The following is a 14929-nucleotide window of genomic DNA, read 5'->3' on the forward strand; positions in this document are numbered from 1 at the left end:
CGTCTCCCCTCCAGAGTGGGCACCTTTCTGCTTCCCGTTCACCCTCCTCACCCTGTGTCACCATTTTCAGTGATTTGTGCCCCTCCCACCCTGTCCCCAGGCAGTAAGCTCTGAGAGGGCACTGATGGGCCATGGCCAGCTGGGTTTCCCCCGGAACCAGCACCCAGGAAGCGCTCCACGACCGTCTGCTGCATGCATGACGGAGGCGGGGGGACCGAACACTAGTTTAGAGCTCTGTCCTAGAGCCTGTGGGATACTGGGCAGGTCACTCCACCTCTCTGAGCCAAGGGGCAGGAGTAAATCAGATTATGGCTGGGAGGCCTCTGAGCACCCACCCTTCTTGGGCAGCTGCCTTCATGTGTTGCCAGCTCTGGGACACCCTAGTTAGCAAGAGGGCACTGAGACAGGTGCTCTGAGTCCATCTTGGGTGGGTGACGTGTCTACTCAGCCCCTGAAGCTCCACAAGGCCACAGTTCCTAGGAAACTGCCTGGATGGGGTCCCCTGGCCCCTAATCTGCAGTGAGCCCTGTCTGAAATTGAATCCTGTGCATCTGGTCCAGACGTTGTCCCCAGGGGCACCCACACCCCAAGTTCCTTCCTGGAGCTTTCCTCACCCAGGGGGACTCCCCAGGCCCTGCCCCTCAAGTCCCCATCAACGGTGGACTCACACTGGGCTACAGGCCACCTTCTCAGCTCCTATGTGGAGTTCACCCTTGAGGTCTGCTGCCCTGAGGTCCACACTGGACCTGCACAGCCCTGTGATAGGCTCCGGAGTGACTTCTCAGAGCCTCAGTTCCCTTGATCAAAATGAGCCAGTGACTGCCCCCCATAAGAGTGTGTTGGGAGTAAAACAGGGAGACAAAGGTGCCCAAGAGGCTGGACCCAGGAGGTCCCCTGCGTGACATCCCTGTCACCAGACCAGATGGAGCCTCTGTCCTGGATGAGTGATGAAGAAGAGAACTGCTTCCTAATCCCCCACCCACAGCTGGTGTGGTCACTCAGAGCTAAGTGGCCTTGAGTGCTTATGGCCCCAGGTTTCCCTAGTAACGTGAGACCCACACCAGCCCAGCACCAGTTACAGATCCCCTCCTCCCAGGTTCCCAATTGTCCCCCTTACACCTATGGGACAGGCTGGATCTAGTCGTGTCACAGAAGGGAAAGGATGGGCGAATAGGAGAGGAGGGGGCTACCTGACCTGACCTGAATCTGGTCTCAAGTTCCCCTGACCCCAGCCATCCACCCAGCAGGTGGCACTGGGTACGCGCCTGACAGGGTGAGGGTGTATAATTGGCGACTGCAGGCTCTGCAGGGGCACCCAGCTCAGCAGTCCCCACCTGGCGACGGTGACAGTGGTCCTAGGTCGCAGAGGGTTGGGGAACAGCGCAGGCGGCTAGGGAGGAAGGACATGTGAGACCGGCCAAGCCGAGCACTCGGTGCGTGACGCGTGCGCGGCGCGAGGCGGGGTCACGTGCGCGCGCCGCGCCGCCCGCGGTCCCGCGCAGGCCCCGTGTGCGCGCCGGGCAGTGGACGCAAGGCTGGACGCGCAGCGCGGGGTCCAGCCGCGTGCGCCCGACGCAGGGAGGCCGAGCGCGCCCCCGAGCTCGCGAGCGGGCCCGCGCCTCGCACCTGCGACGGCCGGGGCGGGGCCGGGGCGGGGCCGTGCTGTCCCCGCTGTCCCCGCCCACCCGGCCGGAGCCCCGGGAGCCCGGGCGGAACCGAGCGCGGGGCCCGAGCGGCCGGCAGCGCGGCAGGCGCAGACAATGGGAGCAGCGCTGGCGGCGACGGCGACGGCCGCGGAGCCTCGGGCCCGGCGGGGACGCGAGGCCGCGCCATGAGCCCCGCAGCCGGACGCCCCCCTGCGCCGCGCGCGGGCCGAGGCGAACGGTCTCTGCGAGCCCCGGGCCCGCCCTGGGGCCGGCGATGAGCTGCGGAGGCTGAGGATGATGGTAGATTGCCAGGTGAGTCCGCGCCAGCCGGCCGGCCGCCCGCGGGTGGAGGCGGCCCGCAACCCCCGCCCACGCCCACCGGGGGAGGGAGCCGGCGCCGCGTCCACGCAGAGCGCGCGCTTACGCAGTTCCGCGTCCACAGCTCCTGGTACAATTGGGAAACTGAGCCAGAAAAGAGGCAGGGTCTCGAGGGACCGGCCAGGGCACGCCAGGTGGCAGAGTCCAGCCGCGAAGGAAAGGCTCCCGCTTCCTGGGCCGCGGCTCAGTCCTCCTTTGGGGTTTGCTTTGGGAATGAGAGCCCCTAAAATCCTGGGAATCCCCTGCCCACCCCCTCCAGGCGGGCTCTTTACTCTGGACATCCACGCGCACGCCTACCACGCAGACTTCCTAGGTATCAGAAGGATGGGACACTGGGGAGGTGACAAGGGAAAAGAAGGAAGAGGTTGGAGTTACCCTTAGGGGTAGGAGCAACATGCCAGGGATTCATTGCTTGGGAGGTGGGGACATACCCTGCTGATAGGCAGCTGGGTACTCAAGATTCCCCAGTATGCCTGGCATGGGACATTCCCAGGGCAGCCTGGAGAGGACAGGGCCAGGGTCCTGTCCACTACTCTGGACACCTAGAATTAGGCCAAGCAGTCCTTCCCTGGTGTGGAGGTGGCCACAGGGGAGGTCTTAGTTTCCCCTTTGAAAATTGAGGTGGTTGGCCTTTGTGACTCCAGGGTCCCACAGACTCCCAGAAGTTTCTGATGGCCTTAGTTCTCCATCAGTGACCCACTGTCCACCAAGCCCCTTGGAAAATGCTTTGTCCTCTCTAGAGGTCCTTCTGAACACAGTAGGCGGGGGCCTTGGAGGACTGAGGACAGTAGGGGTCATGCAGAGTGTTGCCCCACACTGGTCCAGCATCTCAGGTCCAGGGAAGAGACTGTCCCTGTTGGAGCCTGGGGTCCTCCTTTGGAAGTGGGCAGGGTCACTGTCCTAGCTGGGTGAGGAGGCCTCCTGAGTGAGCGTGACACCTCGGGCCAGCAGAGGGACACAGGGGAGCAAGTGAGGCTGCTGAGGTCCTTCCTGTTCCTCTTGGAGCCTTGGGTCCTGCTCCTTTGCCTCCTGGGGCCTGGGAGAGCTGCTGCCTTGACAACATCCAAACAAAGGTGTGTGTTTTGTTTTCTGGGTTTCTTGCCTGGGCTGCAGTGCTAGCGCTGGCCACCAGGGGGCAGAAGTGCCAATGAAGGAAGTGCAGCCAGGAAAGAGTGCCCAGGGTCATGGTCTATTTGCCCTGCCTTCCACCCAGGGACCTCCATCACTAGTATCCCTGCCCACAGTGTGAGCTGCTCAGGGGTGTGGAGGGGCTCAGACCTCCTCTCATCTTTTCCCTAAATACTATGCGGGAGCACTCGCCCCAGGCAAGGACCATGTGGGTCCTGGATGTGACCCTTAAAGTGACCGCCATGGGCCCTGCCCTACAGGACCTGTGTGTATGAAGAGGCACAGGCTCTCTAGTTGTCCCTGGCTGTGTGGCAGCATCCCCCTAATTCACTTCTCACTACGTAGCAGGTGTGTGTGATTAGGTGAGGTCTCAGCCCAGAATATCTCCTCCAGGACTCTCAGGAGGCTGGGCTGCAGCCTCTACCAAGGCTGGGCTGGAGGACCCACCTCTGAGCTTGTTCCGTTGGCAGGGTCCAGCTTGGGCTAGATCCCTTGTATCCATTGTCTGGGATCCTCTGTGGGGGTCATAACCTCTGTAGCAGGCATGATATCAGCACTTGCTGGCCCAGAATGAGGCAACCAAGGAAAACCACGACAGTTTTTTGGGAATCTTGGTAGTGGCCTCACGTCACTTACTGAACTGTTCAGAAATCCTGAACACAACCAAATCCAGTGCACCTCAGGAGAGCAGATTACTCAAGGACTTGTGTGCCAGGAGGCAGTTGTCACTGGGAGCCTTGGTAGGGTCTAAGATGAAGACTTGGGTTTGAGCCTGAATGTACGGGGGCCCCCTGGGAGGCTTAGGCTGCAAGCTGTGATACAGGTTTGCTCACTTCTCACCCACCTTGGGTGCAGACCAGGAAATCACTTAGGAGCACAGCCCCAGAGCCAGGCCTGGCGTGGGTTGCATTCTGTGCTCAAGTCCTGCCCTCCTTGTGTGTCTTCCACTTCTGAGTTTGTGCAGTGGCCCCCGGGGACTTGAGCCCACCATCTCGCACACACACCATCGTTTCCCAGGGAAGCAGATGTTAGAGTGACTCCCATTGTATGTGGGACAGGGGGATGAGCAGGCCCTGAGACCAATGACCAGCCCAGGGTCACAGAAATGGCCACAAGGAGGACAGGTGACCTGAATGACTTTGCCTCCTGAGCCTTGGGGCTGGGGATGTGGTATCCAGAGTCCCCTCAGGCAGCCCCTCCTCACCTGCCATCACCCTCTTGCTTCCCTTCAGCCCATCACCACTGTCCCTGGACTTTTATGGACCTCTGAAGATGACAGAGTCAGGAAGGAATTCATTCATTCATTCAGAGGGTACAGGTTTCCTGGCCTGGGCCACCAGAGGAGGCCATGAGGATCATTCCCAAAGGTGTCAGGGCTGGGAGAGGTGGTGTCCACCTGGGTGGGCGCTGAGAGGGCTTCTGCAAGGAGGCGTCCCGTGGTCAGGGTTGGCTCTTCGCAGGTGGGGCCTGGTGTCTGTCACTGTCCTGGAGCTGTGATGAAGTGCCAGCTCCCCTCAGCAGGATGGCACGCTCCCAGTCCTGGAGGCCACAGGTGTGAGGTCAAGGTTCGGCAGGGCTGTGCTCTCGGAGGGCTCCAGGGAGGATCCTTTCTGCTTCTTCCAACCTCTGGTGGCTGCTGGCAATCCCTAGCTCTAGGTCCTTGTCCTATAAATGTGTCACTCCAGGTGTGGCTCCACCTGGCTGCCTCTGCGTGTGTGTCAGGTTTTCTGTTACTGTGAGGACACAGTTAGTGGCCCTCACTAATGCAGTATGAAGTCACATTCATACTATCTGCAAGGACCCTATTTCTAAAAGAGGTCTCTTTTACCAGGGGTCTTTTGGAGGGACACAGTTCAACCTATAACAAGTCTCAGGAATGATTCACCTCCTGAAGGCCAGGTGTCCGTGGGGGGTTGGAAAGCAGTGGGGGGTCTGAGGATGTGGCAGAATCAGCCCCTGGCTAGGCATTGTGGGGGCCTGACTGGGGCCTGCTTTGGCTATTCCATCAGCACCAGCAGGTGGCGCTGTGACCCGTGTGGCGGCCCCAGCAGGCACTGGGCTGCTGCAGACAAAAGGTCCGGCTGGTAGCGTCCAGAAGGCAGCACCTCGCAGTGAACAGGCCCAGAGCATAGTCAATTCTTGATGACACATGCAGAAGGACATCAAGCCAGGATGGCCATGGGGTGGTGGCTGGGTGGCTACTTGGTGAGGGAAGCTGGGGTGGAGAGGACGGCTCCTGTAGCACAGAGGATCACTTATTGCTGAGCCTGTATCAGAGGAAGGAACAGAAAGGAAGGCAGGGAGGGGCCAGAGCCAGGGCTGGGAGTTTGCAATCCTCTTTCTCTGCACCTGCAAGCCTTTCCAGGGGCGCTGCAGCTACATTACACCTGAGGTTTCCAAACAACTCTCCTGTTACAGCAGAACATCCTCAGGTCCCACATTTGGGGACCCATGGAAGGTGGCCACGGGCCCGGTAGGCTGTCCATGCAGGGCCTGGTGCTGCCCACTTTGCCATGCTATACCTGGTAGGGCTCAGCATGATCCTCCTAGAAATGCAGGAGGGGTAGGCCAGTGTGGGCTGAGGTACAGCCTGGGCCCCCCACCATGGCAGGGCTCCTGTGGACATCAGTGAGATGGGGCAGAGTGCCCCCCGGGAGTGGAGGCCATTCTTGTCATCATCCCCACCCCACCCCTGCCCCTTTCACTGTCTCAGCCCCTGGGCTGCTGGTCCTTGGTTGATTCCCAGCAGCCTTCCAGGGGGACTCTTGTGCAGAGCACCTAGGCCCCTGACTCAGGACAAGGCGTAAAAAGAGTGCAGAGCCGGGGTGTGGGGTGGGCAGCCGCTCTGTGGAGAGCTGTGGATGGGAGCCTCGGGACCTGGGGCCACCTTGGTTCTGCCATCGGCAGTGTAGCAGGTCACACTCCCACACCAAGCAAGGAGCCATGTTCTGCAGGGTTCTTCCCAGGCCCGTCTATACCTCTGTCCTGGGCTCTGGAGGTACCTGTCATGAAAGCCCCTCCCACTGTCCCAGCACCTGGTCTTGCATATCTGCCTGGCACCCTGAGATATGCCAGGCTGGCATCCTTGCTCTGGTGGGGACACCAGGCACCCCAGGCACCCGAAGGGGAAGGGATTCCACAGCAAGGTGGGAGCCTGTTTTCAGACAAGCCCCATCCAGGCCAGGCACCAGGGTTGGGACCACATTCCTTCCAACTACAGAGGGCCTCCAGTGGTCAGGGTGGGGCGGGCGGGCGGGGCTGGAGCCCCCAAGGTGGGTCAGCAGTGAATGCAGATGAAGGCCTTGGGGGCCTCTCCTCCCTTCCCACCCTCAGGAAGACCTTGGACTCTCTCTCTCTGCATTTTCTCAGGTTCTTGGGTTAGAGCTTCAGAGGCTTCTGGGGCCAGGACTGGGAGGGGCCCTCAGGGAGTGGGGTGAGCTTAGGAACCCTCTGTGTCCCTTCTCAGGGCAGCTAGGCTGGGGTGAGGCTGTCAGAGGAAAGGGTGTGGGAAGCATCTCGGCACCCCCTAAAAATGACAAGCCCCAGAAGAAGAGATCGTTCCCGTGGCAACCTGAAACAGTTGCTAGGCAACTTAAGGCCCCCAAAATACTTGCCTGCAGGAAGGCTCAGGGCTAGGGGCTTTCCAGTGGCCTGTGTGTGGCCCGCAGTTCTGAGTTTGCAAGGTATTTCTCATAGCTGGTCCACCACCCGCCCCCTGGATCCTTCCTGAGGGAACCCCCGTTCTCTCCTGCTCCCCATCACCCTGCCCTGCCAGCCTCCTGACACTGGGCCAGTCCCCTAGCAATGGAGGCCATTTCCTGTGTACCTTTTCGACAGTTGATGGTGTGGGAGTCAGAACATTCAGTCAGAAGGCACAGTGAATGGGGCCAGTGCCAGCCAGGTGGGGGATGGCAGGCATGATGCCTTGCCCCCCCAGCCCTGAGCTCCCTGGACGTGGCACAGAATGGTAGGGTAGGTGTGGCTCAGGTGCAGCCCTGCAGTAGAGCCATGGTTCTGGGCCAGCTTTGAGACTGACTTTAGCGTGTTCCTTCTCCCTGGCCGCAGTTTCCCCATCTGTGTCCCATCTACCCCTCTTCTGGGGCCTTGGGATTCGAGGGTGGGGGCCAGGGCCTGCCCTCCACCTTGCCCAGTCCATCTCGGCAGCAGACCAGGCCCTCAGGGGAGCACTGTGCCAGTTAGCCACAGGCTGCGGAGCAGGACCCTGGGTGGGAATCCCAGCTTGTGCTTCTTACTGGGTGTCCTAGAAACTCTCTGCACCTGTGTGTCCCCTTCCCAGCCCCTGTCCTTTCCCCTCCCTGCCCAGGAGGAAAATACCTGCCTGCCTAAGGGGGTCAGGAGGCCTGGCCCTGTGGGCCCCACCTGTGTGCTGGAGGGCTGCCTGAGGACACAGGGTGTTAACTGGGAGGGAGCAAGGCCCTGCAGCCCCTGCCGAGGGAAAGGGCCGACAGCAGAGGGAGGAGAGAAGGCAGAGGGGGCAGGCCAGGCAGGCTGGACCTCAGAGAGTGAGATGCGAGTCCACTTGCCCTCAGACCATCTCCCTGGGGATGGCAGTGAGGGGCGTGACTGTTGTGACCATTGCACCCACAGGGTTTCCCTGTGCCCTGCAGAGCCAGGATTCTAGTCTGACTCAACTGGTCTCTGTGACCTTGTGCTATGACCTCACCCCTGAGCCTCCCTGGACAGGAGAGACATGCCCAGCTCCAGAGTCCAGAGGCTCTGGTACCCTCATCTCTTCTGCCTCTGCCAGTGCCAGGTGCATGTGTGACCATTGGGGCACCAGATGGATTGCAAGTAGGCACAGGAGCGGGCTGAGGCTTGCAGATGGTGGCCTGGGAGGCGGAGTGCCCCATATTCATGCTGGATGCCCCCAGAGCACTCAGGCCAGCACCGTGAGCCACAGCTAGGGTAGGAAGAGCTTTGAGGGCACAGCCCTCACCCACCCTCTGCACCAGTTGGCCTCCTGGCCCTGCCTGGCACTTGCATCACCACCTGCGCAGCTGATCCCTTGAAGACTGCTCAGGCCCCGGTGGCGGGGGGGGGGGGGGGGGGGGGGGGGGGGCCTGCACCGCAGACTGGGGCATCCCTTCTCCCGTCCTCCTTCCCTCTCTCTGGGCTGGGATCCAGAATCGGCTCCCCTGGGGAGGGCACCAGGCTCTTCTCTCTCCCTGCCCCCCCCCAGTTGGCATGAACTCACCTCACACCAGCAGTGCCAAAGTACACAGCACTGTGAACGCCCCCCACCCAGAGAGCAGGCGCTGTGCTCACCAGACTGGATGTGCGTCTGCGCTCAGCAGAGGAAGGAGCCCAGGAAATGAGGAAGCAGGACAACCCAGAGAAGCCGCCCTCTCCCAGACTGTCCCCTCCAAACTAATAGAAAATATATAACATAAACCATATTTTAAAAAACTGGAAATGCTTCAAATAACCAAAGACACAGCCTCAAGGTCGCTTTGACAGCTTTTGTTGTTTGCGTGCCCTAGAAGATGGACCTCCTCCGGACATCACCTGAGGTCCCAGGTGCCCCTGCAACCTCTGTGTACCAAGCACTGTGGGGAGGGGAGGGTGTGTCCAGTCAGGAGGACCCTTGGCCAGTGAGTGGCCCTGAGTCCAGGAGCTCCCCCTCCCCCCTCCCACTTAGGACTCCATCCTGACCCCAGGCATCTTATTCCAGGAACTTGGGGGTGGGGGGGTCATACCCTTTTCCTGTAAATGTCAAGCTCAAACTGGAAGGGCCAGAAGGTGGGCTGGGGAGTTAAGCCCCTAGGGCTGCCACCACCTGAACTGAATCCATTCCAAAGAGATTCTTGCTCCAACCCCACCAATGTGGAAATGTGGCCCAGCCCTAATTATCTCAGTCATCTGTCACCTGTCTGCGAGGAACAGCAGTCCCCAGGAGGTCTGGGCTGTGCTGAGGTCAAGGGGCAGGAGGAGGAGAAGCCCCAGCACCTCACCTGCAGAGGCTTAGATGTGGAATGTGTGGGGTGTTCCTATGGCACCTGCAGGCCCTCCACAGGTGCAGGGATGTCTGCCCCCCCACACCCAAGGCAGGTGGCCAGTCTTGGGGAGCTGGGTGCAGGCAAGAGACGGACACGTGCTGACCCTGAATCGAATCCACTAGTGTTTTCAGACAAATGCTGAGTGAATGGCCCGTCTCTGGGAGCCCCACCTGATCCCCCTTCTCTGGGGCCATGTCCAAGCTCCTGACCCTCTAGCTGCCCAGAGCTGGAGTTCAGGGGTGAGGCAGCCCGCCCCCTGTGTGGGCAGAGAGTGACAGCTGAGGCTGGGGGCAGGGCCAGGCAGGTTGTGCCCATGGGAAGGGCTGAGCTGGCAGCACCACCCCCTGTTCCTCGGAGCAGACGCTTGAAGTTCTTTGGGTTTCCAAGAGGATTTCCTCCCCAGGAGCTGGGCCAGGAGATCCCTGGTAGAGCACCAGCCCCTGCCCCTTCGACAGCCCTGCCAGGGGCCGGCAGTGACAGGCACAGGAGCTGGCTACAGGCGCTGGGGAATGTGTTCTGGGTCCCATTCATTTTTGGCAGATGTGCAGGGCAAGGTTGTACATCCGGGGCCTCTGGGCCTGCAGGGGCAGGCTGTGCTCCTGTCCTGTGACGGACATGAGGGGTGTGCCCATGGTGTGTATGTGTCGGTCTTGGGAGCATCTCCCTGACTTTGGATGGCCATGCCTAGGTTTGAGAGATGTGTGCCAGGGTGGGCACATACCTGGGTTCTGCATGCTATAGGTGGCTAAGGAAGCTCACGTGAAGGGACCAGTAAGGCTGCATGTGGGGACACCTGGCTGGGGCCTGGGGATGGAGAGCCCATGATCCCAAGTGTGTGTGTGGGGGGGGGGGGTTGCACACGCACATGCGTGACTTTGCTTTTTCAAAGCACCGAGCCCAAGCCTTGGCCATGGGGAATCCCGACATCTCAGCACTGCCCTCAGCCCCTGAGTGTCAGTTTATCATCTGATCAGTAACTGTGCCCGGCTCCCGGGTTGTGATGGTGAGAAAGTGCTTGGCACAGTGCCTGGGACACACAGACAGAGGCTAGGGACAGGCAGCTTCTGGAGGGTGCCAGGCAGGCAAGGGCACCCAGTGCGCTGCATCCCCTGCTGGGCCTTCCAGGGTGAGCACAGAGGCCTAGAGCTGAGAGCCTCCCTCCCAGGAAGAAGCCGAGGAAAGGGGGGGTGGCACTGGTGTGGAGAGCCGTGGCAGGAGGGCAGGAAAGCAGCACTCGGCTTCACAGCCCAAGGCACCGCCACCTCCCAGCCTGGGGGATGTCCTTGCTGGAAAAGGACTGTGAGAAAGAGGGCAGTGGGCACCAGCCCCACCTCCCAGCAGCCAGCTGAGTCCCGAGCCCTCTCCAGAGGCCAGTGCAGCTTAGGAGGTCCCCTTTTGAGAGGTTCTGAGAGGGTAGCCCTGCTTCCCAGGCCCAAGCAGCAGGCTGGTAGCAACCCTGGGCATGCAGCGTCCCTGGCATAGCAGGCAGCTCCCTGCACCACAAGGGCCCATTTGTCCTGACTCTTCTGGCCCAGAGCACCGGGTGACCAGGCCTGCTGGACACGAGTGCCTGACCCTGAGCTCAGCCCTGCACCCTCTGCCTCTCCAGGCTAAGCCAACGGCGGGGACCCACTCCCCAAGAGCTGCTCCTGGCCGGAAATCTAAGGGGGCATCCCCTGCACCGAGCCAGGGCTGACCTGACCTCCCACCTGCCCTGCTGACATCCAGGGTAGGCTGGCTTCCAGGAACCTCTAGGCCCAGCTTCTAAGAAAAAGGGCTCCTGCTTCCCAGAAGGCCTGGCTGCACCTCCTCCCACCTGCTGCCGGGCTCTCCTGCCTCTGGCTCTCAGCCTGGCTCTGGAAGGCCCGTCGGTGGGGATGGCTGGGCAGGCACGTGGACCCTTCCCTGCGGCCACTCAGCTCCCGCCAGCCTTGCTCAGCTTCCAGGCTCCCCTGGTGACCTCCCAGGAGGAATTCTGAATATTCTAGAGTCCAGGCATTCTGAGGCTGCAGGAGCCCTCAGGACCATGGAGTCCACTTGTTGATGTGGGCATTTGGTCAGAGCCCGCTGTGCCAGGGACCAGGCCAGGCAGCTGTGCGTGGGCAAGAGTCCCTGCTCTCCAGGAGCTTGCGTCCCAAATCCCCACCTGCCCATTTTAAAGAGGGAAGGAGCCAGGGTTGGAACCAATGCTCCTCCCTCTGGTGTGTGGTTGTGTGGACTCACCCGTTGGCCACTCATGGTGGCCAGGCCCTCCCTAGGCTAGGCATCATGCTGGGCACTTGGGCATAGATGGGCGAACAGCACTCACGTGGCTGCCCAGGGATCTTCGTGCCACTCTGTGTGCCCGAGGCAGGAAGCAAGTGACCCCACAGTAGATGAGTTAGTTTTCAGGGCCCTCCTTGGAGCCCCCACCCTGCTGTTCCCACAGCTCACCTGGCCCATGAGGAGGTCACACAGTCCCCTCCCTGTGCCAGTGCTCTTGCCCTGTTCTGTGGCCGCCTCACCTTCAAGCCTGTTTCACCTATTACACCCCCAGGGGCAGAGGTGGTTTTTATCAGTTTTGTTCCCGGAAATATCGCCAGCCTTGGAACAGTGCCCAACACCTAGTAGGTGCTCGGTAAATTCATGCCACAGCCACGTGAATGGTCATTGTGCCCCGGGGCGCTCTGTTGTATTTAGATGGTGCCAGCTGTGAATCCTGTTGCCCGTCCTGTACACAAACAAGTTGACAGTGCTTAGAGACTCGCACGGCCACCCGACATCGCTACAGTACTTCAGGCGCGGCTTGCAGAAGTCTCGTCCAGTTCTGAATTAAAAGTGAGAACCCAGGGCTGGGGATGTGGCTCAAGCCGTAGCGCGCTCGCCTGGCATGCATGCGGCCCGGGTTCGATCCTCAGCACCACATACCAACAAAGATGTGTCCGCCGAGAAATGGAAAATAAAATTAAAAAATTCTCTCTCTCTCTCTCTCTCCTCTCTCACTCTTTAAAAAAAAAGAATCTCTGGCTGGAAACAGACCTTGTGTTTGGGGTTTAATGCTCTCTGGTCATCATCTTGAAGTTCTAAATATTTTTAAAAAATAAATAAATAAAATAAAAGTGAGAACCCAGTTCCGCACGGTGCACGCCTGTGATCCCAGAGATTGGGAGGCCGAGGCAGGAGGACCCCAAATTTGAAGCCAGCCTGAGCAACTTAGCAAGACTCTGTTTCAAAGTAAAAAGGGCTGCTGTGTGGCTCAGGAAAGCCCCTGAGTCCAATCCTCAGGCCCCGAAATAAAAAGGGCCCGTATACTGAACACGAGGCCCATGCAGGCCCCGTCCTAGGCGCTTCCCAATGAATATTCCTTTCACTCTGCAGCCTGTTTGAGGCAGATTTTAGTCCCCTTTGTGGGCCAAGACCAAGGTGCAGCAAGGGACAGTAACCGCCCAGCCTCTGACAATCTCACCCAACAAGCACATGAGCAGCTGGGGTTCAGACTTGAACCCCCAGCCCACAGCTGCTCCTGGATACTTCCCGCTGGGCGTTGGGACTCTCAGGGCTTCCTGAGGGGCAGGCCCAGCATGGGGTAGGGAGCTGCCTGTGCCCTTGGTGCTGCTGGATCCTGCCGGGCTGGATCCTCGGAGCCCTGGCTTCTGGGTGAGCCACAGGACCAGTGGCTCCTAGAGGGCAGCGGGCAGGCAAGCAGGTGGGCGGGTAGGCAAGCAGGCGGGCGGGCAGGGGAGCCCTGTGGTGGGTGAGTCAGCCCAGGGGTTGCGGTTCTGCCCAGGGCAGGGCACCCTCAGCTGCCAGGGCAAGTGCAGCCCCGTGTGGCCTTTCCCAGCTCCCGCAGCCTCTGCAGGGGCGTCCTGTGTTGGCACCATCCCCAGGGGCCCTGTTCTCCTTGGCCTGGAGCAGGGGAAGGGGCCACCCCATTGAGGTATGCAGCCTTCCACCAGTCCCTCTGAGACTCTGTCCCCACCCTATTGGCCTTCCTGTAAACCAGGACCCTGAGGTCCTCCCCCTGCCCAGAGAAGGCACCAGGAAGGTCAAGTCACAGGAGGGCAGATGGAAATGCCAGCTGCAAGTCCAGGCCAGATCAGAGCACTGCTCTGCTGTGTGACTCTAGGTGAGTTTTGTTGTCCCTGAGCTGCTGCCCCAGGCCTGTCAGCCAAGCCCGACCTTGGGTGATAAATGTCATTCCCTCCGGCAGTGCCTAGCAGGAATGCTGTGGTCCAGTTAGGCACCAGGCCTGGGCCGCAGTGATCAGGGGTCGAGGAAGTCAGAGTCCTGAGCCTGGGCTTAAGTGGGACAGACCACTTGCCCCAGCCCAGCATCCACAGCCCCACCTCTGCCTGTGTTTTGTGGGGCACAGATCTGTAGGGTTTTTGTTGTGTTATTTTTGTGGTTCTGAGGATTGAACCCAGGGCCTCACACACACTAGGAAAGCACTGGACTGCACTTCCAGACCTTTTTATTTGGTTTTTAGACAGGGTCTCACTAAGTTTCCCACTCTGGCCTTGAGCTTGACATCCTCCTGCCTCAGCCTCCCAAGAGGCTGGGATCACAGTTGCGTGCCACATTGCCCAGCTTACAGATCATTTGTGATCTTTAACTCAGTGCAGAGTAGAGAAAAGAATAAAGGAAAATAAGCAACCTGGGGCCAGAGAGACCTGGGTTTACTTCTGAACTTGGCACTGATATGCTGTGTGACCTCAGGCAAGTTGTTTGCTCTCTTTGGGCCTCGGTGACTGTGGCATCACTTGTGTGACAGATGGCTGTGTAGAGAAATGCTTTGTTCTCACTGAAGGGTGCTGAAGGCAGGGCTCTGAGGAACAAAGGGCATCAGGAGCTACTCTGCCTCCAAAGCTTCTAACTGTGAGTGGGTAAGCAAGGTACAGATGTGTTCAGAGCCCTGGTCCCTGGGAGTCTAGCAGTCAAAGCCTCAGAGGCCTGGATGCACCCTGTACCCGCCCCGGAGCTAGGTGTGTCTCCTGTAGGGTGCAGCACGCCCCTCCATAGCAGAGCCAGCCTGGCCGGCAGTGTGTGTTGAGTGACTTCATGATGGATCCAGTTCCCAGAAACCAGGGAAGGGAGCTGGGTTTGACTCCCTGCAGGACCCAAGTCAGGTCAGCAGGCTGCAGGAAGAGGAGCAGAAAGCCCAGGCCACCGCTGTCTGCTTCCTGGACAGGATGTTGTGCTGAGTAAACAGCTCATGGAGGAGTCATTGTTCCGGCTCTGAGTCACAGCTCCTAGCGACAGCCACGAGTGTTTACAAACAAGGCTCGCACCGGCCAGGCCTACCCCCACCTGGAAGGGGAGCAGAGCCCGGATGCAGTAGCTGGCCCCCAGGAAAGGCTGTGCGGGCGTCTCCAGGAGTCTGGGCCTGTGTGGGCATGGCCAGTGCACTATCCCAGCTGGCTGGGGGCAGAGCACCTTGGCGACCTGCAGCACTGGCCAGGTGCTGCCCGGCAGTGCTGTCTTCACTGCTCAGGGGACCTGAGTGGTGGGGGTGCAGGCGGAGCTCCCCTGGCTGCCCCCAGCCCCCAGCGGGCTCGTCTCCGTTCCAGGCAGTGACAGTGATATGGTGCATCATGTGGCACCAGGCTGGCTGGGAACAAAGGGCCTGCTCTCCCCCTCGCTGGGGGGGGGTGGGGGGGTGGCGGCCACTGGCTCCTCCCCTCCTGATGGGCGCCACCCATCCTGTGGCTCCCGGGCTTCTGAGCAGCAGCTGGTCCTGCCTCTTCGACTCTGTGACTCAGGCCCTTGGGCCTTCCCAGCCCT

General features: G+C 60.2%; 1 protein-coding gene across 1 annotated transcript in view; it reads left to right on the top strand.

The window, feature by feature from the left end:
* The first annotated feature begins 1650 nt into the window (after positions 1-1650).
* The window catches only part of RALGDS (ral guanine nucleotide dissociation stimulator), a 42159-nt gene continuing 28880 nt past the window's right edge, over positions 1651-14929 (top strand). Inside the window, exon 1 of the mRNA XM_081272852.1 lies at positions 1651-1958. Within this exon, the coding sequence (XP_081128978.1) occupies positions 1941-1958 (18 nt within the window). The 5' untranslated portion in view covers positions 1651-1940. The remainder of the gene's footprint in view (positions 1959-14929) is intronic.

Source organism: Spermophilus citellus, assembly GCF_964194105.1.
Source record: "Spermophilus citellus genome assembly, chromosome: 2".
NCBI classification, from domain to species: Eukaryota; Metazoa; Chordata; class Mammalia; order Rodentia; family Sciuridae; genus Spermophilus; species Spermophilus citellus.